At 43.1% G+C, this 27,126-nt stretch overlaps 1 protein-coding gene across 2 annotated transcripts; it reads left to right on the forward strand.

The window, feature by feature from the left end:
- The first annotated feature begins 1,301 nt into the window (after positions 1–1,301).
- LOC126547285 (OTU domain-containing protein 3-like) lies at positions 1,302–26,192 on the forward strand. 2 transcript variants are annotated; one of them, XM_050195256.3, is made up of 9 exons: positions 1,302–1,464; positions 2,186–2,379; positions 5,819–5,967; positions 7,309–7,421; positions 10,281–10,403; positions 16,996–17,100; positions 19,905–20,010; positions 21,505–21,653; positions 25,469–26,192. In XM_050195256.3, the coding sequence occupies exons 2-9, from the start codon at positions 2,222–2,224 to the stop codon at positions 25,631–25,633; spliced, it is 1,068 nt and encodes a 355-aa protein (XP_050051213.1). In that variant the 5' UTR covers positions 1,302–1,464; positions 2,186–2,221; the 3' UTR covers positions 25,634–26,192. The 2 variants fall into 2 exon arrangements, with proteins under 2 accessions (XP_050051213.1, XP_054919018.1); XM_055063043.2 differs by lacking the exon at positions 1,302–1,464 and adding an exon at positions 1,488–1,732.
- Positions 26,193–27,126: the final 934 nt, after the last annotated feature.

Genomic DNA, 27,126 nt, shown 5'->3' on the forward strand with positions numbered 1-27,126 from the left:
AAATTCTAAAATGGGCCGCACATACATTTTGTATATCCTTAAAAGTGGATCCCTCCGCATTCCGGACCGACTGTTGCACAGCTTACGCAGCATACCAACTGCTCGCACTCCTTTAACTATATGGTCAATATGGCCGAGCCAGCTGAGGGAACCGTCATATACTACACCTAGGTATTTCACCGACTCCACTTGGGGTATAGTCTCGAGGCGATAGGATATCGATATATTAACGGGATTGTTAAGAGGGAAAACCAATATCGAGCATTTTCTAACGTTAAGTGAAAGGCGAATTTTGTTTAACCAGGTTTCTATGGCGTTGAGGTAGTTTTGTAGTCCATAATATAGAGAGTGAATATCACTGTCTGACGCGAAGAAAGCAATGTCATCCGCGTATACGTATGTTTGTACATCTTGATGAAGAGGAATGGAACACATCAGAATATTAAATAGCAATGGTGAAGTGACAGCTCCTTGAGGAACACCTCGTGATTGATCATATATACTCGAGGAAACGCCTCTGACTACAGCAAAATGTTCTTCCATTTAGAAATTCACCAATCCAGTTTGAAAAATAATTTGGAATCTCTAGATTTCGCAATATATCTAATAAAATTAAGTGTTCTACACTGTCGTAGGCTTTGGAAATGTCTAATGTCACAAGAGCACCTATTTGCCTCTGTCGCCGTGCTAATTTTATTCTACTTTCTAGGTCCACGTGGGCATGCCAAATTGAACATGATGGTCGGAATCCAATTTGGCAGGGGCTAAGCAAGTCCTTGTTCTGTATAAATTTAATCATGCGGGCATATAGAATTCTTTCAATTAATTTAACCAAATTTGAAGTTAGCGCAATTGGCCTAATGTTATCTATTGTATATCCTTCCCCATGATATTTAAGAATAGGGATGATTTTAGCAATTTTCCACGCAGACGGAATCCATGAGCAGCGAACTGAGTGATTTACAATAGCTAAAAGGTCATCAGGAGCTTCCTTAAATAAAATTCTGATCATAGTAGATGTTACCCCATCCACACCGGGAGCTGAATCTGGAAGTCGCTCCACGATTTCAGCCAATTCTAACATGGAGATTTCTCTAAAATCATCTGATGCCCTTCCTATGCGAGAACAACTTGGCAAGACAGAAGAAAATCTAATTTCTAATACCTTCGCGATTTCTCCTCCTCATCCTAATCCCTTCGCGTTCTCCTCATCCTCATCTGCTTCCTTTCTACTCCTGCATCCATCCCGGCCTGGCCGACTCCTCTTCCTCTTTTATTTTGTCAGTGGCCGCAGCTGCCGGCAGATGGCGACTCGGTCGACGCAGCGGGCATCCATTCTTCGTGAGGCTGGCTGTCGCCGTGTAGCGATGCGAAATCGTCTCGGAAATGTTACTTCCCGATGACATGGGACCCCCGCCTATTACCCCGATGATCCAAATCACACGCTGTGGCCACACCCGTCCTGTGAGTACGCCGCGCGGCCGACTGGGATCGGTAGATTCCTTAGCTTTTCCGGAGAGCGGCGTCGATGTTCCTTCCCGTGTACGCGAGAGCCGCCGGATCTAATGCGAAATGTAGCTGCACTGCCCCCGCCGGTGGCGTATGACGCGTACCGGAGCTTAGGCGATGCTGGTCGCGTGGATTTTGCGAAAACCTCGGGGCTTCGGATGTGCCCGCTGAGCGGTAAATGTGCGCGCCTCGTTTGCGAGCAACGACCGCATCCGAGTGCTTTGTAAGTGAACTAGAAAAAAATGAAAAGGGGGCCATTGGTGGTGGGTGCTCCGGTCAGCGCGTCAGTCATCCCCGTGCGATACTATTATAGCGTATCGTTTGCAACACCGATGTAATGCGGCGCGCGAGTACGCATAAAATAAAAATAAACGAGTCTTGTTTCCGATCGCAACAGAGCCGGTGTGCGTAGTGTTTCGGCAATAGCTATGTTCCCGTAGCCGATGCTGGCACTGGGTTTCCATACCGTCAGCTGTAGTGCGGCTGGTACGGAAAGGCTCGCTGCTCGCTTTGTATAATGCACGGACTTGTTTGAAAAGGGAGGGCGACGGCGTTCTTGCTCTTTATTTCCGTTTTACGTTGTGGCTTTGCGCTTCCTTATTGCTTCGTCGTGAGCGGTTTGGTTTTGGTCGCTGACGGACTGCGTTGTGTGCTGTTTTGCATGCGATGTTTGCAGAGGCACGGTTAGATTCAATATTTATTCGGAAGGAAAATGGCGCGCCGAAAATCGTCGGAAAAGTGCAACCAGCAACAGAAGCCGAGCACCCTGAAGCAAAAGAACAAGGCCAACAGCGACGATGAAAATTTCACGTGCTTCAAAGATCAGCTCAAGGCAATGGGGCTGACCCTACGGGAAATACAGGGTGATGGGTAAGAGCGTCCTCTACCACTGTTTTGTGCGGTACATCTTAATTGTCTCGTTTCTTGTTTATTGAATCGTGAGCTCGATAGGTCGAGTTATTTCAAGGAAGTTACTTTCTCGCTTCTGGTGTATCATTGTTACGATTATCATACCATATTCATTATCCCCTCGCGCTGGACTTCAATGATAACTCGTGCTGTGCTAAAAAAATATCGCTCGTGCTGTGCTAAAAAAATATCGACAACTCTTTTTCCTGGTGTCATTATACGTGTAAAAGTTATAAAGCATTTATACTTTAATGTAAAAATGCATTTGGTTGTAGGTAAGCTCTCTTTCCTTCAGCAATGTTTGTGTACAAACTTGTTCGTACATCAGGTATACAAACACTGACAAGGAAATTTGTCACAGGTGTGACTTGTGCTGACAGTACAAGCTAACCACGTCCCTAATTATTCTGCTTCTCATATGTTGTGCTTACTGAAAGTAATTGAATCAAATGCAGCTGAAAGATTAAAACAATAATGAGTTCATGCATTAGTACTGCACAGCACATTAGCACAGTGATCACAGAGTGCCTAGCCTGGGTAGTGTATGTTATTACGGTACATTGTGGGTGTTCATCATATGCATGCCCACTTATTTGTAAGACGTAATGAAAACATGAAATCAGGGCAAGATATTCAGTTTGACAATGCAACGGGGCAATTGAATGTGCACTAGCAGATTACCCTTGGGGGTTGAATTGCAGGAACATCCATAGGGTGCAATGTTAACATGACTTAAATGGGCCGTGAAATGTTTCTGGAGGGGTAGATAGTCTGTATGGTGAGCCCTTCTGATCATCGAAAGACAGATTTAAGTGCTTTGCATAATATGTTTAATTGATTATTGAGTTTCAAACACCTGCAGATTGCAGAAGCACCACTCTCTGTGTTTTCTGCTGCTTTTGCCCATTCTGTGTAAAATAAATGAATGGTCATATCGTTGAGCGATCTCAGTGGCTTCCCACATAATGCCACTGGGAGTACTTGGAGTATACTACTTCATTAAGCTTATTTTTAATAAGACATATACCTAGCAATTCCTGTACCTGTATAAGTACACATATAAGTACACATGTGCGATATATATAGATGTTTCTTTCAAACCGTCGGCACACTTCCGCCTGAGGTTGCAGATTGCCTGTTACAGTTGTTGCCTAAACAAATGCGGTTGTGTGCGCATGGTGAGGGAAGGAACAGACTGAAATGTTTCTTTCTAAAAACTTTGCAAGGCTACCCAGAAGAAAGCAAGATGTGAGAAAGAATGGGGCAACGGTTGACAGGAGTAAAGTGGTGATGCAGTCGATGGGTGTGGAGGAGTTTACACATGAGCACAGGTGCAGCAATGACTTCTTTGTCAGCGGAAATATGAATAGAACCAGCGCTCTACAGCGTTCGTCTTGTGCTGCAGGCATCTGCTGGGAGTAAACTGCGCTGACTGTAAGACATTAGAAAACATGAGTGCTAGATATATACTTTATTTTGAGGACACCATCACCACAGTAACTAGAAAAACTGTGTTGGAAAGAGATGAAAGAACACACATGGTTCAAATCGACTGGAACTAGACCATCACTTGTGTCATCACACAAATGTCGTGCCCCACGAGGTGGTACATAGACATGGCTACATGGAAGAAAGTGAAGGGGAAATGCCACAGCTTGAGAGGAAGGAAATGTTTAACCACCTGTGACTCTTCTAATATAGCATGCCAGCACAAAATCCTTGTTAGCATTCTGTGACAAATGCTTTCTATGTCTAGATGGTAGTCATTGGTACTTTGAAGATCTTTTCAGGAACCCCTTGAAGTTCAAGTTAGAGCTCAAGGGAATTAAAATTAATCAACAGTCGTCTGTTAGATTCATCCGATCTTATGTACGAAATGCAGTCTGAATATCAGACAGCTTTGCTTTTCAACCCTGAAAGTGTCTTTTTTTTTTTCATCATGACGTGTGTCTACAGCAGGTAGAGCATGCTGTAGTGAGCTGGGAAATTTGTCCTGATTATCCATAGGGAGCGGATGCCTAGCTGATACATTTATTTGTGGAAAGTTTCACATGGGGCAGAAGCCACACTGGCCATAAAATGTCTTGTCCATACCATAGCAGCAGTGTACGTTCGACACTGGAAAACCTTTTGTGGCCAGCTTGCTTAGTCTAGAAAAAAAATGCCTTTCTACTGAGCTTAATTATAGCGATATGTTTTCTGTGGGTCCATATTTAGAAGCAGTTCTCAAGCTTTCAGCTCATGTATGTACTCCACTGAGCAGAAGTATATGGACCAGGAATTCTGTGATGAAGCCTTGTTTTCTTCTTCGCCTATGAACATGACTTAAAATCAGGGACTGCAGTCCAAAATTTGCATTGCAAACATTCTAATGTGCCCATCAATTTCAGTTTATGCATCTGAATTTCTATAAAGAAGTTTCTTGGCGAGCTTGTGGTTCATATGCTTTGCTCACAGGTGTACCTTTTCCTGAATATGTTGTGGTAAAACTGATTCATAGAAAATACCCTGCATGGTACTTCACTGGCAGCAGCGTTATGCTGCCGTGAAGAAGGTAACAGGTTCAACTTTTTCATGGCTGAGACTCTTGAGAGTGGTGGCCTGTGTGCATGATTATCTGAGGCTACGTCAGGTATTACTGTAGTGGACAAAGACAGTGATGTTTGGGAATATGTCAGTCTTAGAAACGATGTCTGAGAAATAATGATAATATCGCCATTTTTATTGCGGGAGCCTGCTGCTGCTCCTCCTTTATTCAATTGCCAAGGGAACCATTAAAGTCTACTCATATTGCTTTTCCAGGTTTGCCTGCATTGTGTACATGCCTTACAACAATTCTTTCGAGGAGCAAAGTGTTTTTTGTTTGTAGCCAATCCACTGCTGCCGCACTATTTGCTGCAAGTTAACGAACTGCAACCTTTAGGTTGTGCCTTTATGGCTAAATCTTGACCACACTTGTACAGCAATACTCAGTATGTGCAGATCATACTTTATATTAAACAGGTGATTCTTCTTGCGATGTTCTTGAAACACTAGTGATATTGTATATATACTAAATGACACTCATTGCCGTAGAAAATAAACTATGCGATAACAAGTAAACTTTAGGTAATCTGCATAAAAAGTTGTAAGAATGTTCAGAGTCAGAAGGGCAAAGTTTTGACAAAATACACTTGCGCATGCAGACACTAGTGCTGGGTTTCCTCCTGGTAGTGTTTGTGTGAAACTCCCTGAACACAGCACCCACGTACTGAAGCTAAACTTCTGTGTGTAGCTTTTACTGTGACTATGCACAAGAAAGCCTCACTTGCGATTCATTATTGAGAGCAAGCATTTCAAGTAAATGACTGATGGGATGTCATTACACTACTTTATTTTCTTCTCCTTTTAATCCAAAAAGGAACTGTCTGTTCCGTGCTCTCAATGACCAACTCGAAGGCCATACGAGGAACCACCTCAAGTACAGGTTCGAGACGGTGCAGTACATGAAGGAGCACAGGAGCGACTTTGAGCCCTTTGTCGAGGATGAGATCCCCTTTGACCAGCATTGTGAGTACATGCAGCTTGTGGCCTGTCTTTCACAACATGAGCAGTAATCTCTGAAAAGTTCTCCCTGCTCTAGGGGTTTAAATAGTAGAATTCCAACTGGCAGCACAGAAAACATTGCATCACCACCTGTTAACTCCATCACCCAAGCTACATTCACTTTGGTGTATTTCACTAAGATGCCTGAGACAAGCTGTACTTGTCAAGTTGTCAATTCTTTTTTCCTCTCGTTGCAACATAAGCCATGCTTGTCAAGACAACACATTTCATGTTGTGCACCTGTATTTTGGCATGCATTCATTTTCTGTTGCGTTTTGAGATATCTGCTTTCAATATTAAATGGAAGGCAAATTATACTTCAATAGTAATATACTAGCAACAGTTTTTTTACTAATAAAAGAAAATTAAATACAGTGTGGCGAGTCACGCATCCCAATCCTTAGCCAAAATGGTTAGTGATCGATAATTTACATAAATAATCTTTAAAAAGCAGAGCAAATGAAAATGCATAAGCATCACAAAAGACACTTTTATAAGTGCTTGCATGGTGAAAACACAGGATGCATACCAAACGGAGCAATTTCAAGCATAGATCACATGCAGGAGCATCAACTGATAATTGTAGTTACACATCCTGTTTTGTTCAAATAGTTACGTGTGGTGTTTCAAAGCAACCGTAGAATTTCCGGTGTGTTTTATCTGTGGAGGTAGTTCAAAGGACATTACGACCAGCAAAGGGCATTACGCGGTGTCCATAAACATTGTTGGATTCTGACAAACTAAGGTTGTTGCAGCTTGCCTGTCTTGTATAATGTTTGCTCCCTTTTTAGAGCTATCTTATTTCAGTATTGGGTTATTCATTATAAAGGATGAAGAGTGCATTCTCTAAATTTCAAACCAGAATGTTGCGTTGATTGTAGGAAGCTAAATAAAGTCACAGAAAAGACGTTTACTCACTGCGACATGTCAATGACTCTTTTGACCAGTTTTTCGGCATGCTATGTATGTATTTTTCATTCAGACTTAAACAGTGGCTTGTTAAGGCTGACAAGTGAGATTGTGAGAAAACTTTGTTTGTGACTCTGCACAGTCTGTGCGAATTTAGAGTGCTCCCTTACGGTCTGCTATGCTCCTGCCACTTTCCAGCGAACGATACATACCATTCTCGCTGGCTTGAAATGCCAAACTGCATGAAGTGTAGAAAACTTCGGTAGCACAAGAAATTTTCTTTTCTCCCGAGTATAGGTGGGTGAGGACATTAAAGTGTCAATGATTACTTCCACTAAGGGCTTTCATGATTGTTGCAGTACTTAACCTGATTGTTGGGTCGCTCTTGTGTTGCAGTACATAACCTGGGTCAGCCTGGCACCTATGCAGGCAATGATGCCATAGTTGCCTTTGCCAAGCTTCATGAGCTTGTTATCGTTATACACCAGCTAAATACTCCTCTGTGGCAGGTGAGTGATAATGGCATTGTCCATGTACTTTTTATCATTTAAATCTTTGCAGTGGCTGGCCTCAGCGGTCAGTAATCCACATTTTAAAGTTTCGCTAAACATCTTTTCCGGAATTCCTTGTTGGTTTAGATTTCTTGAAATTCAGTATCAATCCAAGGCTTCTGGAGGTGCTGGCATATGTAGAAGTGCATATGTGTAAATTTCAAGCGTACAGTGCGGAAAAGTGAAATGGATAACCATATTGCTCCTCATTGACCTCTTGAAACCAACCTCATGCTTGATATGTTTTACTTTCAAGTTCAAGGAAATCATGTTAGTGCGAACAAAACCAGCTTATTAGAAAGTCTAACAGAGAAGGAAGCATTCGGGACAGCTGAGTAAACCTCCAAAACTTGCCGGTTTGCCTTTATTCTCATTGTTTTTGCATTTGCTTGACCTAGCCTGCTTTGGGGTGGCTTTGTTTACTTCTTGGATTAAACTGATGAGCCAACTGTTCCAGCTTTTGTTTTGTGGTCAGAAATGTTAGATAGGGGTATAGAGCTTGCTGCTTCATACTGGTCCGTTTCACACAGAGCTATGCAAGGAGTGCAGTTTTGCAAATCTATCATTCCACGCATATTGTAATAAGCAGGTTTGAATCAGTGGCACCTCCTATGGAGTAAACTTTCTTATTGTAACTATAATGCCTCTATACTCTTTCATCTCACAAGTAACTACATCCTATATCACATGCTATGACTGCAATATATGAAGTTAGTGTTACGTCGAGTCATTCGTCATTTTAACACATTGCACATACCATGTGCAATGCACTCTGTTTTGGTTGCAAGTGCAGGCAGTAAGAAAAGTTGCTCCAGCATCCACGGTGTTGCCCACTGTCTATGAAATGGGTTAGGGTCGATTGCCCTCCCGTCTGAAATATAAGTGCAAGCTTTCTTCAACAGTGACATTCTGTAACCCTTTCTCACTCATCTCCTAAATGTTGCACCGTCCAGGGAGACGGGTGTAAATGACATTGCTGGTTAAACCACTGCTGGTTCGGGTCCGAATTTTACCGACAGGTAGCATTTTGTGGCCTTTTTAGTCTAATGGTGCATTTGGGTGCAGCGTTTGCCTGCTTCATCCATAGTGACAGAAGTACGAGTTGTCTGCACCCAAATGCTGCTCCATTAAAGCATTGTTGTCTCTAATAACTGCATGCAGATGGGAAGGTAGGCTCCATGAAAAGAATGTAAATGCCATACATCACTTAGGGAGCAAGCTGTTCTGCATTTTATCATGTCTGTGGTGTTTGTCTTGCACTATAAGGAGAGGTGGTACCAATATTCCTCTGTTTAAACCATCATTGCCAGCTCCACATTTGGTGTGAGCATTATGGAAAAGTTTGTTTAGTTGCTACAAATGCACACCTAACAAAACAAGGAAGACGTACACCGGTGGACGCAGTACGTACTGTATGATGCTGTATCATAACTGCAATATATTTTCTGTGTTCAATGTCATGTTAAAAAGACACTAAGGAGCGACACTAATTCAGTTTAGGGAGCATACTATACTTTTATGCTCTAAAACTCGGTTATCATTAATTTGGGAGAAAAAAAAAGGGTTCGGTTAGTATTTGAGAAAAGGAAAGACGAACTTCTCTTGGTGCACAAAAATTTGTGGGAACTTGTAATGTCATCCTTTGACCTTTTAGAATGCAAGTAGTATCGATTGACTATCAGCCCTTCCTGGTCTGAATTTTTTTTCAATAAAGTGGATGTTATGTTACATTTATCTGAATTGCCAAACCCGTGGAGAAATAAAAAAAAATTATCACTGTAGTTTTCGGTAATGAAATAAATGTTTTTTTCCGTGAATTGCCAAAAAGTGAATATGTTATAAGCAGCATGTGGTTCTTCATATTCCTAATTCGCAATCATAAGGTGTGAAATACAGCCAGCGGTTATTTGAAGACCATTTTTGCGCTACTCGGGGCAAGTTGTATGCACTCGGCAGTAGGCTCCAAAAGTACAGTGCAGAGGCCTAACCTTAGTGCGATGCGACGCGTGAACATTTGTGAAATTTCAGGGAGAGCCATATTCACATGACAGAGTCGACAAATTATGCACTTAGCATCGCTGGCCCTCACATTTTTGAAAGTAGTTTTGTTGTTTCTTTCTCTTAATGTCAGATATTTCCTGTAAAACATTGATTCCTACAGGAATTATTGGAACAGAAAGGTTTAACTAGACCTGAGCAGATGCTGTTGAAATCCACGACACTAGAACAACCAGACGCACAAACTTAAAAGCACTGTGACCACCCATTTTTAGCTTTCACGTATTTTCTGTCTTGCTGAGCCTCCTCTTGCACTAAGACTGGCATTTCTGCTATTTGCAAAAAGTTTGCTTTACTTATACTGTGCAACTTAATATTCCTTTTTAGTGCTCCTGTAAATTGGCATTTTTTTAACAAGCAGCATCTGAGCTGGCATTTCATTGCCCATTGAATGCAGTGCTTGTTTATCTGCTCATGCTACAAAGGATAAAATGCCTGTCTATGCTTTCTTATCAGAAACTTGTTCTGTATTCTATCACCATTCTAATGGCACATCCAACTGGTCGTTTGAGAGCATTGTTAGACTGCTCTAAGAGTAACATAAAACAAGAATGAAACTGTGTGCACAGACAAAGGACTTCAGCAGCATTACTGTCACTTTCTCAACACTATAGGAGTCTGTTTAATGTCAATAAAGGGTAGCTACTTTGCTAAACAACCTCTGAAGCTTCGCAGCAGTGCTCGGAATAACCTGTCAAGCCGAACCACACCACACTTCGAAACCATAGAACAGCGTTTCTTTTTGTTTTGGTTTTTCAGGTGAAAGGCACAGACAAGCCTAATGCCACGGAGCTGCACCTGTCCTACCACAATGGCGACCACTACAACAGCGTTCGTAAAATTGGCGACAATACTCAGGGTCCCGCATCAATCCGATTAGCTGTAAGCCAACACGAAGTTTGAATGCCCGTCAGTGTGGCCTCAGTGTTGCTCTGTCTCATTTTCGCCCTTAGTCCCTCACCCATGTGATGTGTGCGCTGTAACACTGCCATTGGCACCAGAGCTGCCACCAGAGTGCACTCCTTACACCCCTGCTTCACAAAACCCCATTGTGCGACTGCTAGCTGCATTCCTTCCCATTATTTTCTTTTTTATTTATATCTCCTCATTACCTTCCAATGTGCCAAATCGCATGGCGTAAGAGAAGGCGTGAGTGCTGTATGACTGCATTAGTATGCGGTGTGTTCAACGTAGTGTGATAATAGATAGATATGCGTCCGTACATAAATTGTAAATTTGTGTATATAGATAACACATATAATAGTGACTTCCCTTAGAGGTAAAGTCTGCTTATTGGCCATTTTTGGCCTGTACCACCGATGTGCTTTCAATAAAAAGAGGCGATGCGGGAGCCTGGTCTGAGGAGAGGAGAACCAAAAAAAAAAACACTTGTGTTCTGTGTGCGTTTCTTGCTTGGTTGTCGCTTTTGGCTTTGAACTGCCCAGACACGTGCGATGGTGCAGTTGCAAGCCTATTATATCACTAGATTAGCTAAGCTGGAGGTCAACTGCAGTGAAATCTCACTTGAGCCTAATTTGTTAAAGGTGAATGGTAGACATCACCAAAGAGCGGCAAAGTAGCAAGGCCAGAAGTTACATATTTTCAATTAACAGCATTCCGATTGCTTCGTAGGAGACTTACAGGCGCTTCTATTGGTGTGCCATGAAGCCACATGATAAGCCAGAAATGTCAACCCCGCAATCGCGCGCGATGAACTGCGGGCGGTCCCAGTGGTATTTTTTGTTTTTAGAATATGCAGCCACACGCAGCATACATTATGCATGAGCAGTGAGCAGGCACGTGGGTTCTGATCAGGCCGAACCTGGGTTCTGCGCAACACCCGGCAAGTTGTAATCGGTGGATTTTTTTTTTTAATTTTCAGTATCGAAAACAAATTTTGACACATTTCTGATGCACATGATTGCCTTTTGCACCGAGTCTTCTTTATCACTATACTGTCACCACAAACGCTGGTTACGCGATGTGAAATTTTGCTGCTGTTGGCCTTCAAGCAGCAAGTACATTGGTAAACACTAGGTGCACTTAATAGAGGGTAGCTGAAACATGGAATATATGGGGCACCCTACGAGGGCATCATTAAGCGATTGACTAGAAAGGATGTGGGCAGCTTGTTAACATGGTAGATTCCCGCATTGTCAAGATAGCCCTAAGGGCTGTTTACATTGTTTTCTTTCGGTGCCAAGTTGCCTACTTGAAGGTTTTAAGCAGTGGACCGGGGGGGGGGGGGGGTGTAGTGCAACTAACGGCACGAGAGAGGGTGCACCGGGTACTGTTATTCTAGGACTGCTAACCTTCAGAACGAGCCATTCTTCCAGAAAACACGGGCTAAGCTATCCCTTCCCCATCCTGCTGTTTGCAAGGTGAAAGTTTTGTCCTATTCCTGCTCGTGGCCTGCCAATCCTCTCTGCCGTGCATGCATCCTTTAATGTGCGTTCATCTTTTGCTTTTCGCTTAATTATGCCCCTTTTTTTGTGCATGCCTCTTGAGCTTTTCCTTTTCTTTATATTGTACTCCTATATGCTACAGTCGGAACCTCGATATGACGAACATGGTTATAACAAATTATTGAACATAAATAAAATACTAGTACATTTCTTGCCAATAGGGGACAGGGTGTAACAAATGTTACATTTAACATAGAATATAATGAAGTATAATGAGGATTCGCTGTAACGAGGTTCAACTAAACTGATGGCATTGCTTCCCATGAGTCAACAAAGGGTGCGTGGAATGAGCAACCTTGGTTAAAGTGCACAGGCGGCACTGTGTTTTAGCAAAAACTACTACAGAGTCATGTGGTAGGGCATCTGTCGTGTTGCAAAACGCCACTACTTGGGTTGGAGGGAGTAAGGGCAGTAGTCCTGCTTGTTCTTTGGAATTAAATTTGCCACCCCGAGTCCCACATTGTACTGTCCAGAGATTGGCTCAAATTTGTGGTTGGCGATGAAATAGCATAGTTCCAAGTGAACTGCACTCTCGCAAGCTTGGAGTAAAACTGCATCAACACAATTTCAGTGCTTCGTAAAGACTCCTTGGTCACACTTGCAGCACGCTGAGGTTATGTCTGTGGCCACTCTGTGCTGCTTTCGTTGGCATAGAGGCACCCGTTCAAGGCACCAAGACATCACTGTGCTGTTTTGTTGCATGTTTGCGAGTGTGCGTTCAGTTCGCAGCTAAGCCCCACAACATAGCCCAATGTGAACTCCATTCATAAGCAGCGGCAGTATGGCCTGTGCACTTTTTACAGAGGTTGCAACATTGTGCAAAAGACAGTGAAGGACCAAGTAAGTCCAAAGGCGTTCCAACACTCGGAGGCTCTCGAGCTCAAGCACCAAGTGCATTGCCAAACTGAAGCAGCTGTACTGTGTACGCTGTAGTGAAAGAAAGTGTACTTACTATCTTTAGTTGTTCAAATGCGAACAGTGGAGCACATAGTTTTCTTGCAGGCCAGCAAAAAAGCAAAGGCAATGGAGTTGTATGACCAACTGTGGTGTGCCACAAGCGGTGACTGTGACAGATCAGAGTTTGTAGTACATCTTTGAGCCTTTTTCTTTTCGCAAGACTGCATCAAAACTGTGTGCTCTGGTGGTCGCATTTGAACGACTTCATACAGTACAGTACTTTTCAGAATATGACTCAGCTTGCACCAAAATTTTATCAGCCCCTTGCATCAGCACACTCATGCTATGTGTGGTATAACGCTCTGAGGATTTGTTAGGCATTTTAGGAGAAAAACTGAGATACCGTATTTGTGCAAACTGAACTGGTCCCTCATTTTTTAAAGACCAGAGTGGGAAAGAATGCTTAGATTCAAATAAGGTCTTTATTCTTACTTTCAACAAAAGGGGGGCCTGGCAAAAAGAGTTGCTGTATTGCAGATGGACAGAGCTGAACACCTTAGATGCACAATATAGCAAGCGAGTGCAGCTTCTTTGCCAAGCAATTTAAATGTTCTATCAAGATACTGTAAACAGGCAGCTGGGGCAGGAAAAAATAAAATAAGAAAGAAGAAGTACAAGGTTTATGAAACAAATACTGTTTGCTTGAAAAGATTTCCAATGTAACTTTTAGCAGACAAACCAATTGTGGCCAACTAATTAAATGACTGCTTGCCACGATGACTATTGTGGTTCAATGAAACTGACACACTTGACAAGAATTCCTCTGTGTCACGGCTCCTAGAGTTCTCAACAACCTGTCTGTCCCGTCATTTCTGCTTGTGATTATCAATTTTGCTAGGTGCCATTACATAAGCTTGGATCCAAATATATTCCACAATTCGCGAAGAAAGTGGTTATTTTTATATCCTCAGAGCATTGGGGGGCTGTGTGCTTAGATTCAACAACATGTGGTACATTTTTTTTTCTCCTTGGAACGGTGCATGCCACAATGAAAACCTCCGGCCCTTTTGTTAATGGGACATGAAAGAGCAAGCTCAAGAATGTAAAGCCAAAAACTTAAGTCTACCTGAAGTGAAAGATCAGTTTTCCCAAAGTGTTCAAAGCACCACTTCTACTGAGGAAATTACCCACTGCCGTAGTTTAGTGGCTATAACGTACTGCTGCAAGGGAGGCTCAAGGTCACGCGGTCTATCCCGCCCACGGCAGCTGCATTTCTATTGGGGTGAAGTGCAAAAACGCTCATGTACTTAGGTTTAGGTGCACATTAAAAACTCCCAGCTGGTCAAAATTAATCCAGTTCCCCACTACCTCATAAACTGCATTGGAGCTCTATGGCCATAGTAGCCTTTATGCTCTTAAACTTCATAAATCGTCATCACTACCTCATAATCAGATTGTGGTTATGGCACATGAAATCCCAAAATTTAATTTCAATTGAGAGCACAGCCTTCATAAGCGGAAAAAATGCAGGACGCTGTTGCTGAGAAAGACACTACACCAGCTGCCATATATAATTGATAGGTTGTATTCAAGTGACAATGACAGCAGCAATGAGGCTGTGTTGCCTGTGGAACACTTATTATTCTATTTGAAATGTGTAATTAGCACACATCTTAACTCTTGTTTAAAATTTCAGATTGAAATTGAAAAACAATTTGAATGCAGCTTGGCCAATTTTTTTTTTTTTTTTTTTTTTTTTCGTAGAACTCTCTGCTGCAATCTCCTTGCAGCTCTCTGCTGTGAAGGTTTTTAAACTTCTTTTTAGCGGGAGTGCCACGTCTTCCTTATCAAGGCCTCTCAGCTAGGGACTTGGCAGGTAGAACACGATTTTGTAGTCTTATATAGGGCCAGAACCGAGACTCATCACGAGAGTTTTAGTGTCTATATTGACACACATTTTATCTTCATGACTTGTGTTTAAATCCTATTTCACGAGGTACGATACCCACTTAGGATTTTTTTGCATTTGTGATAACCATAATCCATGCAATCATTTTATGTAACTTGCAGTGGTTGTGATTTTCGCACATCTGAAATGCAGTCTTCAAGCCCAAGCTTTATCTTGAAAGTTTATCTTTGTGATAAAGAAGGTACAAAACGTTTGAATAATTGGTTTACTCTGCCTTTATTAAGGCCTCGTTCACAATTTCGTGAAAAAAAAAAAAGAAGAGAGAACACGCGTCATAGATTCATGTAGCGCGCACATTTTTCAGCCATATTTTCAGATTTAAGTTTTCAATGGGAATACCAAACATTGAAAAAATGCATACCTTCAGGTCAGTGGCGCTTTCTTCATATGCGTGAAATCGCAAACAGAATTTCGTCGTGTGGAAAAGGACTAACGGAGAGCACACTTCCTTTTGATCAGAGTAGTCTGGGCTTCAGCAACACTGCTCAGCGGTTTCCGAAATAACGAGTTTCATAGGAAACAGCCTTCTTCTTCAGTGCCTCCGTTAAAAAAAAAAAAAAGAAGCACCACCACCATGAAGAGCACCCTTAAAGGGACACTAAAGTGAAAAATGATTTCCTCTACATCAGTAAATTACCGTTCTACAACACCAAAAACACCACTCTTGCAACGATAAGACGTTTGGTAAGCCAGAAAAAGCACAAGAACGAAAATACGGGTGGCGACACCTAACTTAAGTTCCCGCACCTGGGGGCTGTGACGTCTTGGATTTTGATGGCATCTTCTAGGGCCTACTAATTATATATAGCGGTACCGATTGACTACATTGTGTTCTAAAGGGACCAAATTTTAAACATGGCAAGTTTCGGGAACCTTTATTCAGCCAACGTGGCCCAAATGCGAAAACATACTTTGTAATCCCTGACATCACGCTGACGTACCGGTGCTGGGGTTTCGGCGCGAAATTCAAATACTGATACTTGGACCTTCATTTTCTCATCTAATAATCAAACTATTTTGTTGAAATGACTGCCTGCAGGGTTCTCAAACAATGCTTCATTAGTCTAAACTGATTTGTTGTTTCGCTTTAGTGTCCCTTTAAAGAACGTGTTGCTGGGCTATTTCATTTGCTTGTGGACGCCAGTTGTTTCCACCCACTGTATGGCGTACATATTTCTAAAAGTGTAACAAATTCAATTTCTGTCCATGTAACACATGAGCAGGCTTTAAATTCAAATGCTATTTACTGACGATATGTTACCAAACATATTGCAAGGTATTTTAAACAAGAGTTAAGATGTGTGCTAATTATACATTTCAATTAGGATAATTTCTTTTTCCACAGGCAGGCAACACAACCTCATTGCTGCTGTCTTTGTCACTAGAAAACGCCTCGTTATCAACGTTGAAGCCCTCCAGATCAGAGTTCATAAGTTCTTGAATTTATGCATCATTAAAAAAAAATATGCTTGGCTTTTTTGTGCTGGTTCACCATGTCTGAAAACAAAAGATGCGAGCAACACTGGCAGATAAGCTTTGTTGTGCCATCTGTTGTAATAAAACAAAACCTGCCATGAAAGTTCGACACAGATGGCACAACCAGCCTACGGATGTTTCACATTTGAGAATCATCCGGAAAGGCAAGGATTATCCGGAAATTGTGACATGGCATTACTTGTGCATTGCCACGGGTTGTGCGTCAGCACCCAGACGAGCATACCTGGGCAGAGCACTCGCAGGGTTAAATAAGCGTGCACTTTGAACAAATGCAAGAGACACAGGACAGGCACTGCTGTCCCATGTCTTTTTCTCGTTTTCATTCGAAGTGTGCACTGCTTTAAGCCAGCAAACTACATGGACTCAACCGAGAAGTTACGGCTTGTGAATAGCCAAGAGTCATCGTTAAAACAGTGACTGCTTCTGTTATGGAAGGGGTGGAAAAGTGCCAATTCAGAACGGATTGGCGAATGTGCAGAGTCATAGCTGCCCTCCTTTCTCTCTCTGCACTGTCTCTAGTTCCTTCTCTCATTCTCAGTGCCATGCAAAGCATCCCCCCTCCTCCACTCGTGTTTCAGTGCATGCAATGGCTGCTTCCTGTCCGCGATGTCAACCGATTAATTGTTCAATACCTCTTTGAACAAAGGCATCAAAGGTCGACAAACAGGAGAATTCAAGTACAGAAGGGGCATCCGGTGATACAGCAGCAGCACCGCTGGAAGAGCAAATAATGCGAGAGACTGGCATACAAGTAAGTACTTCTCGTGCATCTTTATTTCTGCTAGTGATCGACGGTCGGTGGACAAGGGAAAAGCTTCAGTCAGGAGCCGTTGTTTCAGCAAGGGGAGTTGCGTTCATCGGAGTAAGAAGTGCTTTCCTTGGCAGAATTTACATAGCTGCCAAGTCCCCTCATCGAAACACACTGGCTCCTGGCTGAGGCGTCCCTCATTTGACCACTGGTGATCATTTCAAGCATGTAATTTTCTGTGAACCTCTGTCTTTGGCTTACTTCTGCCAGTAGCACGGCTGATGATGCTGATGTTAATTATGCAGTCTATTGTGCAAGGGCTAGATATAATTGTATAATTTCATTCATTTAATCATCCTAATTCACCCCCATCCCATACCCCTGTATACCGAGGCATTTACCCTCGCATTAAAAAAAGAATGTAGATGGGCAGGAACGTGGTATCAAGTAGTTGACGGAGTAATTAATTATGGAGTCCTTGATGTAACATAGCTGTGAGATGCCTAAAACTCTCTAGCTGCACATCTGTCTCATATGGCTTACTTCTGCTGGTAGCTTAGATGGTTAAGGTATTTTTAGTGCAAGGAATGTGGTAGCAAGTTGCCGATGGAGTGACAAATTACAAATGGTGGATGTAATGCGGCTGAAAACAGGCCTAAAAAGTCTATGGTATGCCTGAAAATATGACGACGAATGTGGTGAGCCAAGTTGTGAACGCAGTACCTTTCTGTACCATAGATGGCAATTTTGATTGGAGAGATGCATGTTCTCCATGGAATGCATGTAGGGTGATGGCATGAAATGAGAGCAAAGTGAGGTTTCAAAGTTTTGGCTCTGCAATTTTAGTGTGCATCAACCTCGGAATTATTAGGGGCAACAAGCAAGTGCGTTGTTTAGAAGCTTTGAGTTGCATACGTTGCTTTGCCAAATATTCCGCTTTTGTCAGTGGCTAATGCTTAGTCTACAATGAGACAGAATGTCATTGAATAAAAGAAAGCTGCGTACAGCACTGAAACTGGTTATTACTATGCAGAGGTGCTTGTTGTCCTAAGCATTTGTATTGTTTGTACATTGCTATTATCGTTAGCGTTGCCCTTGTGGCATTATTTATTTATTGTACCTTAAGAAGCTGAAGTTTGGAACAATTGCGGCAAAAAAAGGGTACCCATTGTTAACAGTTTATCTCCATCTTCCTGTGGACCATTTGTCTTGTTGAGATCAGAATGAGCATTTTTAGTACATATGTGTATGGATGACTGGCACACCTCACCAATTCATTCCTATCGAAATGTGCATAAGATTCATGATTCTGAAACAGTTTCTTCTATTCAAGTTTCCCGCAATATGTCTGCTGCTCGTCTGTCTGGCTCTGCATGCTGAAGTATGCATTCAAAAAGTGCAGGAAGGCTTACAACTGCACCTAAATACTTATTGGTTTTGTTGTCATTGGCCCTGCCAATTTTTTCGAAAGCTGCTGTCCTCCATAGAGAACTTTTGCAATATTTTCCAATCTGCTTCCAGTTTCGGAAGGTTGTTCCTTGTTACTCAAGTGATGGCCTGGAATTTAATGGCTCAGTTCCAAGAGGTCACTCGATGCTTAGGAGCACTTGTGTTAATGTGTCCCCTTTTTTCGTTTCCACCTGTAAGCTGTGCTGAATTTTCCACATAAACTTATACCAATTACTTCAGGTTTAGTCTGCGCTCGTGTTGACGTGTCTCTTTGTCTTCATCTCTAAGCTGCGCTGAATTTCAAACATGACATCACTCCGCCCCTTGGCTGGCCAGCCATGCAGTGAAAGAGTGCAGACGTGTGTCTGTGCGGAGTGTACAGCTGGTACAGTGATTCCATATGACTGTCACGGAAAACATAGAGAGGTGTTCAGTTCACGAATTACCTGGTGGCAGGAATTAGTAATGTTGGATTGATTTGAAATGAAAAGTTTTTGGGTTCAATGTTCCAAAGTGACTTGTGTGCCACGAGAGGCACCGTCGTTGGGAAGATCTGGATGATTTCCATTGCCCGAGGTTTTTTATTGTGCACCCAAAGTGTGGTACACAAGCGTTCTTGCATTCTGCCCCCCCATTAAAATGTGGCTGCTACAGCCTTGTGCTTAGCAGCGAAATGCCTTAGCCACTCAACCACAGCAGCAAGTAAAGGGAGTGTAAAGTAAGTTGTTGGGCAAGTTCACAATTGTTCACGAATAGAAAAAAATCGGCACAATAAAAAAGAAAGACGACAGCGTCATCTCCCTCGTTAGACATAGGAACAGCGCAAAGAGACAAGGATAGAAACCAGATAGAGACCACACGAGTGCTGATAACAAAACATGCTTTGCCACATGTCATTAAATGATCAAACACTATGAAAACAAGATAGAGGAGGAAGAGGAATGAAGGAAAGGTGTATTCTAAGACAAACAAACTAGCCAAACACACCCTATTGCAGTTCATCTGCCTCATCTTTGTTTCTTTTTCATGCACATTTCTTCCCGTTCACGAGAGCGAAAGTTAGAAAATCAGGCTTGATTGATTAGGTTTAACATTGAAGAGCAGTACGGGAGACTATAAGGGACACTTCAGTCGAGGGCTCCATATTAATTTTGACCAGCTGGGGTTACATACAGTGCCACCTCCGCATCGTACAGTTAGCATGTTAGCATGCCATGCTCATTGGAATGTGGCTGCCATGGCCATTGCAAATCAGCCTCTGCAGCAGGTGCCTCATGTATCGACGAACCTATGCTATTAAAGTTTTTGTCAATGTCTGCACACGGTTGGACAGGCTTACAGTTCGCGATCATCCACAGGACCTGCAGCTGATCAAGGAAGCCCTGCAAGAGAACGGTTTCAACAAAGTCGGAGCCATTAGTCAACTCATGACGCGCCGGACTTCCCTTCCCAGTAGGGACACAGGTGAGTACCGTTCACGCAGCGCAGAATAGTACAAGCAAACCACCCGATAACACGCAAGCATTAACACTAAGCGTATGCACAGACAGATGTAGAACAAGAATGGCTTGTTGTTGGGCAACCCAAAATCAAGAAGAGGGCTGACAGATGGAGTAGCACACTGTGGTATGAGGATTATAAACAGGGATAAGGTGCCTCAGAAAGGCTGTTTTGTTAGGAGGCTCTATCTTCGTCAAAGGTGGCCTTGTCATCCTTAGCAGGTTAGGTTTAACATGTTGGCAAGCTTGTTGATACTTCGGAAGCCACTGTAGCACAAATAACATCTTCAGGTGTCAATTTTGTCCTCAGAAAATGTTGTTTTGTCACATTTCTCGTATCGCCAGAATCTTGAAGAGCATGCAGCTGTAAACAGATTACGAATTTTCAATTCTTGGGCAAGTTTTGTCAGGTTGCAGTGTGTGGACCTCATGCGAGAACTCTCTACAAGAATGTAAGGTATCAGAACATCAAATGTTTCATGTCTAGCATACTTGGAAAGCACATATTCAGCCACTTTAAAAATATGCCTGATGTAAAACATTGTGAAAAACAATGAAAGAAGTGAACATGCTACGTGATGTGATACTGACAACAAGAGCAAGCAGCCAGCTGTCTACCTTCCAAATAATTTTACACACATATTATTCAAATTTGTAGCATAGGTCCACTGAGAAGTGTTTCAAGATGTATGCAATATATTTTAAATATGGTTTCAATCGGCTTTTTCATTTTACACACTAGTTTGGTTTGCACAATTGTGCCCAGTGTCCAAAGAGGATAAAGCAAACACAAAGAAAAGAAAGAAAAGAGTGCACCCCTAATGTCCCATCTTCTGTTCCTCATGCTTTTTTTTATTTGGACTACAATGGTTTCATCATTTCGAATTGCCTTCAGTCTGAAGCAATAAAACGACAGACACCGACCAAAAGAAGTGCTAAAAATAAATAAATCTTTAAGATGTTTCGGCTTCGCTACGAAAGCTTTGTTCACACATCGGTTGTGAACAAGGCTTCTGTAGCGAAGCCGAAACGTCTTGAAGATTTATTCATCCTTAGCACTTCTTTTGGTCAGCGTCTATCATTTTATTGCTTCATGTTTCATCCCGACCAGACGGGCTTCTGTCGAACCCTCGACTTAATCTACCTTCAGTCTGTTCTGCAACTTTTGAAACATACTTACTGCAACTCTGTGGATTCTTTTGCCAGTAGTCATTTAGAACAGGTGTCCTGACCCGTCCATTGGGTTAATCTTGTGGTTTAACGCCACATATTAGCAAGCCTGTAGATATACTTATCTACCTTTGTTTCCATTGACTACGATGTTATGGTGGCCACTTTTTAAATTCCTCCCACTTGAGTTTTCTTCCTGTACTTCAGAAAGGTTGCAACTTCAATGTTTTCACTCAAGTCCTGTGACTGTGTGTGACAATTTCTTTCCCTTTTTCTTTCTTTCTGCCAGAGCTCAGCGAAGATGTAGAGTCGATCTGGAGCACAGATGGACTGGAACCTTTGATAGTCGGTGAGGGTGCAGCAGCAGTGTCGCCGAAGAATGGCGTTACGGAACCTGAAGAGGGCAAAACGAAAACAGATTCCACGCCTGGCCAAAAGGTGGGACCTGTGTGATGCCCCGAGGTAGCCCTACCGCTGCTTTCTTTAGCAGTGCTGTGCCGTCATTTGGTCTGCCTTTTGACCGGCACCTCGGCGATATTGTAGACCTTGTGAAAATATCCACAAAACATTACTCTCCAAACATTAACAGCTCATTAAGCTGTTAATGTTTCCAGAGCTTACAGAGAGAAAATGCTTACATTGCATTCTTAGGAATTGGCTCACGCAGTACGAGTTTCTGTAAAGTCTGCAATTTACCAAACGCATAGATATTCCTATTACTTTTCTTCATCAAACAGAAAAGCTAGTAAAGCTTTCAAGGTTCTGCATTTTTCATACATTGCTTTTGAATGCTTTCATATTCAGTTTTGTGTTCTATCGAGACAAGGCAGAAATAAACCGAAGAAAAAGTTAGTGTATGCATGTTCATGGTTACGTTGACAGTTAGAAGGGTAGCATATACCTGCCATGCTTACGTTGCATTCTTGGGGATTTGTTCTTGCAGGGCGAGTTTCTGTAAAGTCTTTAATTTACCAGACACATAGATATTCCGATTAATTTTCTTCATCAAACAGAAAAACCAGCAAAGCGTTTAAGGCTCTGTATTTTTTACGCATTGCGTTCGAATGCTTTCATACTGTGCCGCACTATGTTTTGCAATTTCTGTTAGGTACATCTAGCAACTGCTGCAATGCAAAAGCATTACGACATTACAAGTCAGCATCCATTGAATGTACCAAGTGCTTTTTTTCTTAAACCATACAGGATCTTTATACAAGTCGCCTGTGGCACACAGCACAATTCTAGTCCTCGAGCTGGATTATGTGAAGAGGTGGATATTACTTGCATGAGAAATCGAAATGCATAAGTGAGTTACAAAATTCAATAATGAAGTGTCCAACTAAGTGCTTCACAGCACATATTGCAATTTACAAATTGCAGCTTGTGAGTTAGCGAGGCATATCCACTTGGGAAGTAATTCTGAGGATAGCACTGGTTTTGGGACGTGCATCGTCAAACTTAACGGTAAAAATTCACTCTTGTTCCAACTTATTAACTAAGCACTCTTCTTTGCATTAAAGCACAACATAACTGGAACACCAACATACTTCGTTGCCTACTTTGGGAATGAATTTCTCTAAACTGGTGTCATCTTGAGAGTTTGTTCCAAGTGTACATGCCTTGCGAAACTTACCAGCAACAATTCCTAGATTACAATTACGTATTTACCCGCGTATAACCCGCCCCTGCGTATAACCCGCACCCCTAACTTTGAACTCGGCGGAAAAAAAAAAAAAAAACTCGCGTATAACCCGCACGTTTACCTGAAAAAAAAAAATGAGCGCTAGAAAGATGCAACTGAAAGATGCAACTCACACTCAGTGATCATTTCGTTTTCAGAACATTTATTCAAACGACCGCCACCACGTCACTGGTTATCCGATTCTTAATCGTCGCCGCTCTCACTACTGCCATCCGAGGCTTCATCGCCACTCTCAAAGACGTAGTCGTCCTCGGAACCATCCAAACTATTACTGATCGCACATTTTTTAAAGCTTTTGCGCACCAAATCGGCCGGTATCGCTTTCCACGCATCCACGATCCACTGGCACAGCAATGGAATATCAGGCCTTCGCACGCGTCCCGTCGGTGTGAGGGTGTAAATGCCGTCGGCCATCCACTGGGCATACAGCCGCTTCACGTGTGCCTTGAACGGCTTGTTCAGGCACACGTCGAGTGGCTGTAGCATGGACGTCATGCCGCCAGGTATTATGACGAGGTCGGTGCTGGTCTCGGCAAGGCGAGCCTTCACCGCATCAGTGCAGTGGCCTCTGAAGGAATCTAGTACGAGCATCGACCGGCGTGCCAGCAAGGCACCTGGTCTTCGCTCCCAGATTACTCGAAGCCAGTCACCGACTAGGCCACTGTTCATCCACGAATTTTCTTCCGCACGCACAACGATTCCTGGGGGCAGTGGAATGCTAGGTAGCGTCTTGCGTTTGAAAATGACATACGGGCGCAGTTTCGTGCCGTCAGCCAAAGCGCATAGCATGACTGTGCAGCGCAGCTTGGCATTTCCGCCGGTCAGCACGCTGACTGATTTGGAGCCCTTTTTTTCCATGGTCGTGTCCATCGGCATCTCAAAGTACACAGGTGTTTGGTCAGCATTTCCCACCTGAGACAGCAAATAGCTGTGCTCCTTCCGAAGTGCGATCACATATCGTTGAAAGTTCAACAACTTTTCCTCGTAGGCTTCAGGAAGCCGCTGGCACATGGTTGTTCGCCGCCGCATAGAAAATCCATGCCTTCGCATGAAGCGCTGAAGCCATCCACGGCTTGCACGAAACTCACGTGGAATGTTCAATTCCCGGGCCAACTTCAGGGCTTCCATTTGCGCCATCTCAGTCGAAACAGCGTGGCCACGACTTCTCTGCTCCTCAATGAACTTCGCAAGCTGCGTCTCGAGGTGGGGGTACGCGCCAGTCTTCGGACCCCGAAACGCTCGCCTGTCCCGGTTCGTTGCTTCGAGACTCTCTTTTTTCTTCCTCCAGTCGCGAATGCACGACTCGTCGACGTCATGCTGTCTTGCAGCAGCTCTGTTGCCGATTTCTTCGGCAGCGGCTATAATCTTTAGCTTCTCTTTCGCTGTGAAACACTGCCGTCGAGTCGCACTCATGATGCCAAAACAAAGCAGGCAAACAGTGCAAACTGGGGTAAGTACACTAAACAGCGCCTAACGCGAGGCTCAACAATGCTGGCCTTTCGTTGGCCCTTCATTGGCTTGACAAGCGTCGATGACGATGGGGATGGCGGACTACACGGGGAGGCCGCCGCACATTGCGGTGAAGCCGACCCCCCCCCCCCCTCCCAAGGAAAAAATTCGCAGATAACCCGCACCCCCACTTTTTAAACGCGTTTTTTCACATTTTGGTGCGGGTTATACGCGAATAAATACGGTATGTGCCATAGAGTAACTATTTATAAACTAAGTGGAAGTTAAAGGGGCCCTGAAACACTTTTCGAACCCTTCAACTATAAGTGGAGCTATTACACCGCTTTCTCTTTCTTTTCGTCTTGGCTAACACGATGGAAGCTACACAGCGAAGAAGCCAAGAGGGAAAAGCCCCAGCCAAAATTTGAGTGTCACAGCGGTGATAGCGCTTGTCGCAGTACCCCATGGTGGCTGTCGCAGACTACGCTACACAGCACGCTGCTGCCATCTCGAGAGGCCGTGCGCAGAGCAAAGATGAAGTAGTTTTTCTGTAGTATCTTTGAATTCGCAGACACCTATATATTTACAATTATTTAACTCAAAATGAGCAGTTATGAATTGCTGCGAATGCTCTCGTGTTCGCGAAATCAGCCAATGGCGCGTTGGTGTGTCCAGCTGCTTTCGATGACACTGCGTGACAACATTGCATAAGCCAGAGGAAGCGATATTTTACTGTGTCTGACAGGAGATTGTAAATTCCCTGTGGCATGCAGGGCAGTGATATTTGGCGCACATGTTCCCAGCAGCCTCTACAACAGATTGGCTATGTTTTCTTCTTATGTTCAAGAAGTGTTTTAGGGCCCCTTTAAGTGGAATTTTGGTAATTATTCGTTTATGCATTTGGATTTCTCGTGCAAGTAATGTCCACCTCTTTGAGTAATCCAGCTCAAGGAATACGATTGTGCTGTCTGCCACAGGCAATCTTAAAAAGTCCTGTATGATCTAAAGAAAAGTACATCCAGTAGATATCGGAGCTGATAATGAAAGATGCTTCACAACATTATCGCTTCTTCAGTGTTCACTCAACTGTGGCTCTTTGCAGAAACGGCTATCATCTAAGGCAAAGAAAGAGATTAAAAAGCAGGAGCGCAAGCAGCGAAACATCCAGCGCAAGAAAGGCGACAGCAACACCCTCAAGCTTTGCAACGAACAGGAGGCCAAGGCGACCGACGTCATTGTGGCAGACTTCAAGTACCTCACCATCTAAACTTTGCCGAGCAAAGGCCACTGCTGCCGCCTTTCCTCGACATAAAGAAGAAAACACACCAAAAGTGGACTGTACAGACATTCCAAGTTGCGTGCCTTAACGACCGTTCGTGCGTTTGGAGGCGACGACGTAGTTCCTGTGAAAAACCAATTCGACGCCGAGGTGATGGGGAGGAAGAGGTCTCCAGCTTCATTAACTTATTTAGAATGAAAGTGGGTTGTGAGTGTCCTTCGCCTTGAGAGACAAGTGTGATAGGTGCGTGTGGGCGTCTGGCAGGCCCTTCGCCTTTTTGACGAACTCTCAGGGCTGCGACGCCCTCTGTTCTTGTTGTTTGGAAAGTGAGAGAGAGAGAGACTTTGCATTTCGACGTTAACGCCAATCAACTCCTTCTCGTGGGCTCCCATTTCCTACCGTTGTCATTACGACGGAGCGCTGTAGTGTGTTCTGAAACTCTCTGCTATGTATAATTTATTTAGATGACCAATGAACTGCTGCTCCAGTGGTGAGCACTCATAGATGCTGTAAAGTTATGATGTTGGTTATAAAGAATATGACCGTACGTGCTTGCTTATTTTCTCTCCAACAGTAGAGTTTTGCGATAAATTCCATAAACTTACTGCATCTTATGGAACACCTGAGACAAGCGTGCGCCGCATTGCTGGTTGCACCATCTCATAATGCTGACATCAACTAGGAACACTAAAGAAAAATACAAGCCAAGTATAGTACTATTAGTAGGAAAAGCTTACCAAAATAGGCTGCTGTTACCAGGAGAGGAGGCTTGGTAAGCCAGAAAAAGATGCAGAAATGAAAGATTAGTGCCTATGCCGCTGCCATGGAAATTTATGCACCAGCTCACCGTGATAAACCTAGTTAATTGTTTACTGGTAAATATGGGCAGCATTGCATTTTAAAAGAGCCAAGAAATGAACTAGTAGCAAGTTGCAATAACTTTTACTGCACCATGGCAGCCTAAGTACTAGAACTTTGCAGTGCTGCTTTATAAGTACAAGTACAAGAAACAGTTTCGAAATCCAGGACGTCGCAGTGACCTACCAGTGCTGGGATTACGGCCCAAATTTCCAAAACATTATAATTTGGTCCTCGTTTTCTTTTTCAGTACAGTCAACCCCTTTCCGTGAAATTAACAAAAATAATGTTTTAGAAGTATAATTTGAGTTTTGCTTTGGGTGTTTCTCTTTAGTGTCTCTAATTCCAGTGACTACATTCTACCTACCTGCAAAGGCGCCAGCAGCATCAGTAATTAGTGTGTAGTGGATTTTTCTGTTTCTACATTTCTGCAAGAGCAATGACTCAATGCCAAAATATTTCTAACGAGCAGTGGTTTCATAAAGTCTCACAAGATGGTGCTACCACTGCTGCAATCCATGTGTCCAGTGTTCCGGTATTCGATAAACTGTACTATGTTTGCAACAAGCTGCAACTTTCTAGTGGTACCCAAATTACGGAAAAACAAAACACAACCAGCAAAG

Source organism: Dermacentor andersoni, chromosome 3 (genome assembly GCF_023375885.2).
Source record: "Dermacentor andersoni chromosome 3, qqDerAnde1_hic_scaffold, whole genome shotgun sequence".
NCBI classification, from domain to species: domain Eukaryota; kingdom Metazoa; phylum Arthropoda; class Arachnida; order Ixodida; family Ixodidae; genus Dermacentor; species Dermacentor andersoni.

Bases quoted from the DNA above. Each gene is read 5' to 3' on its own strand.
- LOC126547285 (XM_050195256.3), top strand. From the start codon at position 2,222: ATGGCGCGCCGAAAATCGTCGGAAAAGTGCAACCAGCAACAGAAGCCG. The intron at 7,422-10,280 runs GTGAGTGATAAT...TTGGTTTTTCAG, and splicing joins TAAATACTCCTCTGTGGCAG to GTGAAAGGCACAGACAAGCC. The intron at 10,404-16,995 runs GTAAGCCAACAC...CTTTGAACAAAG, and splicing joins CCGCATCAATCCGATTAGCT to GCATCAAAGGTCGACAAACA.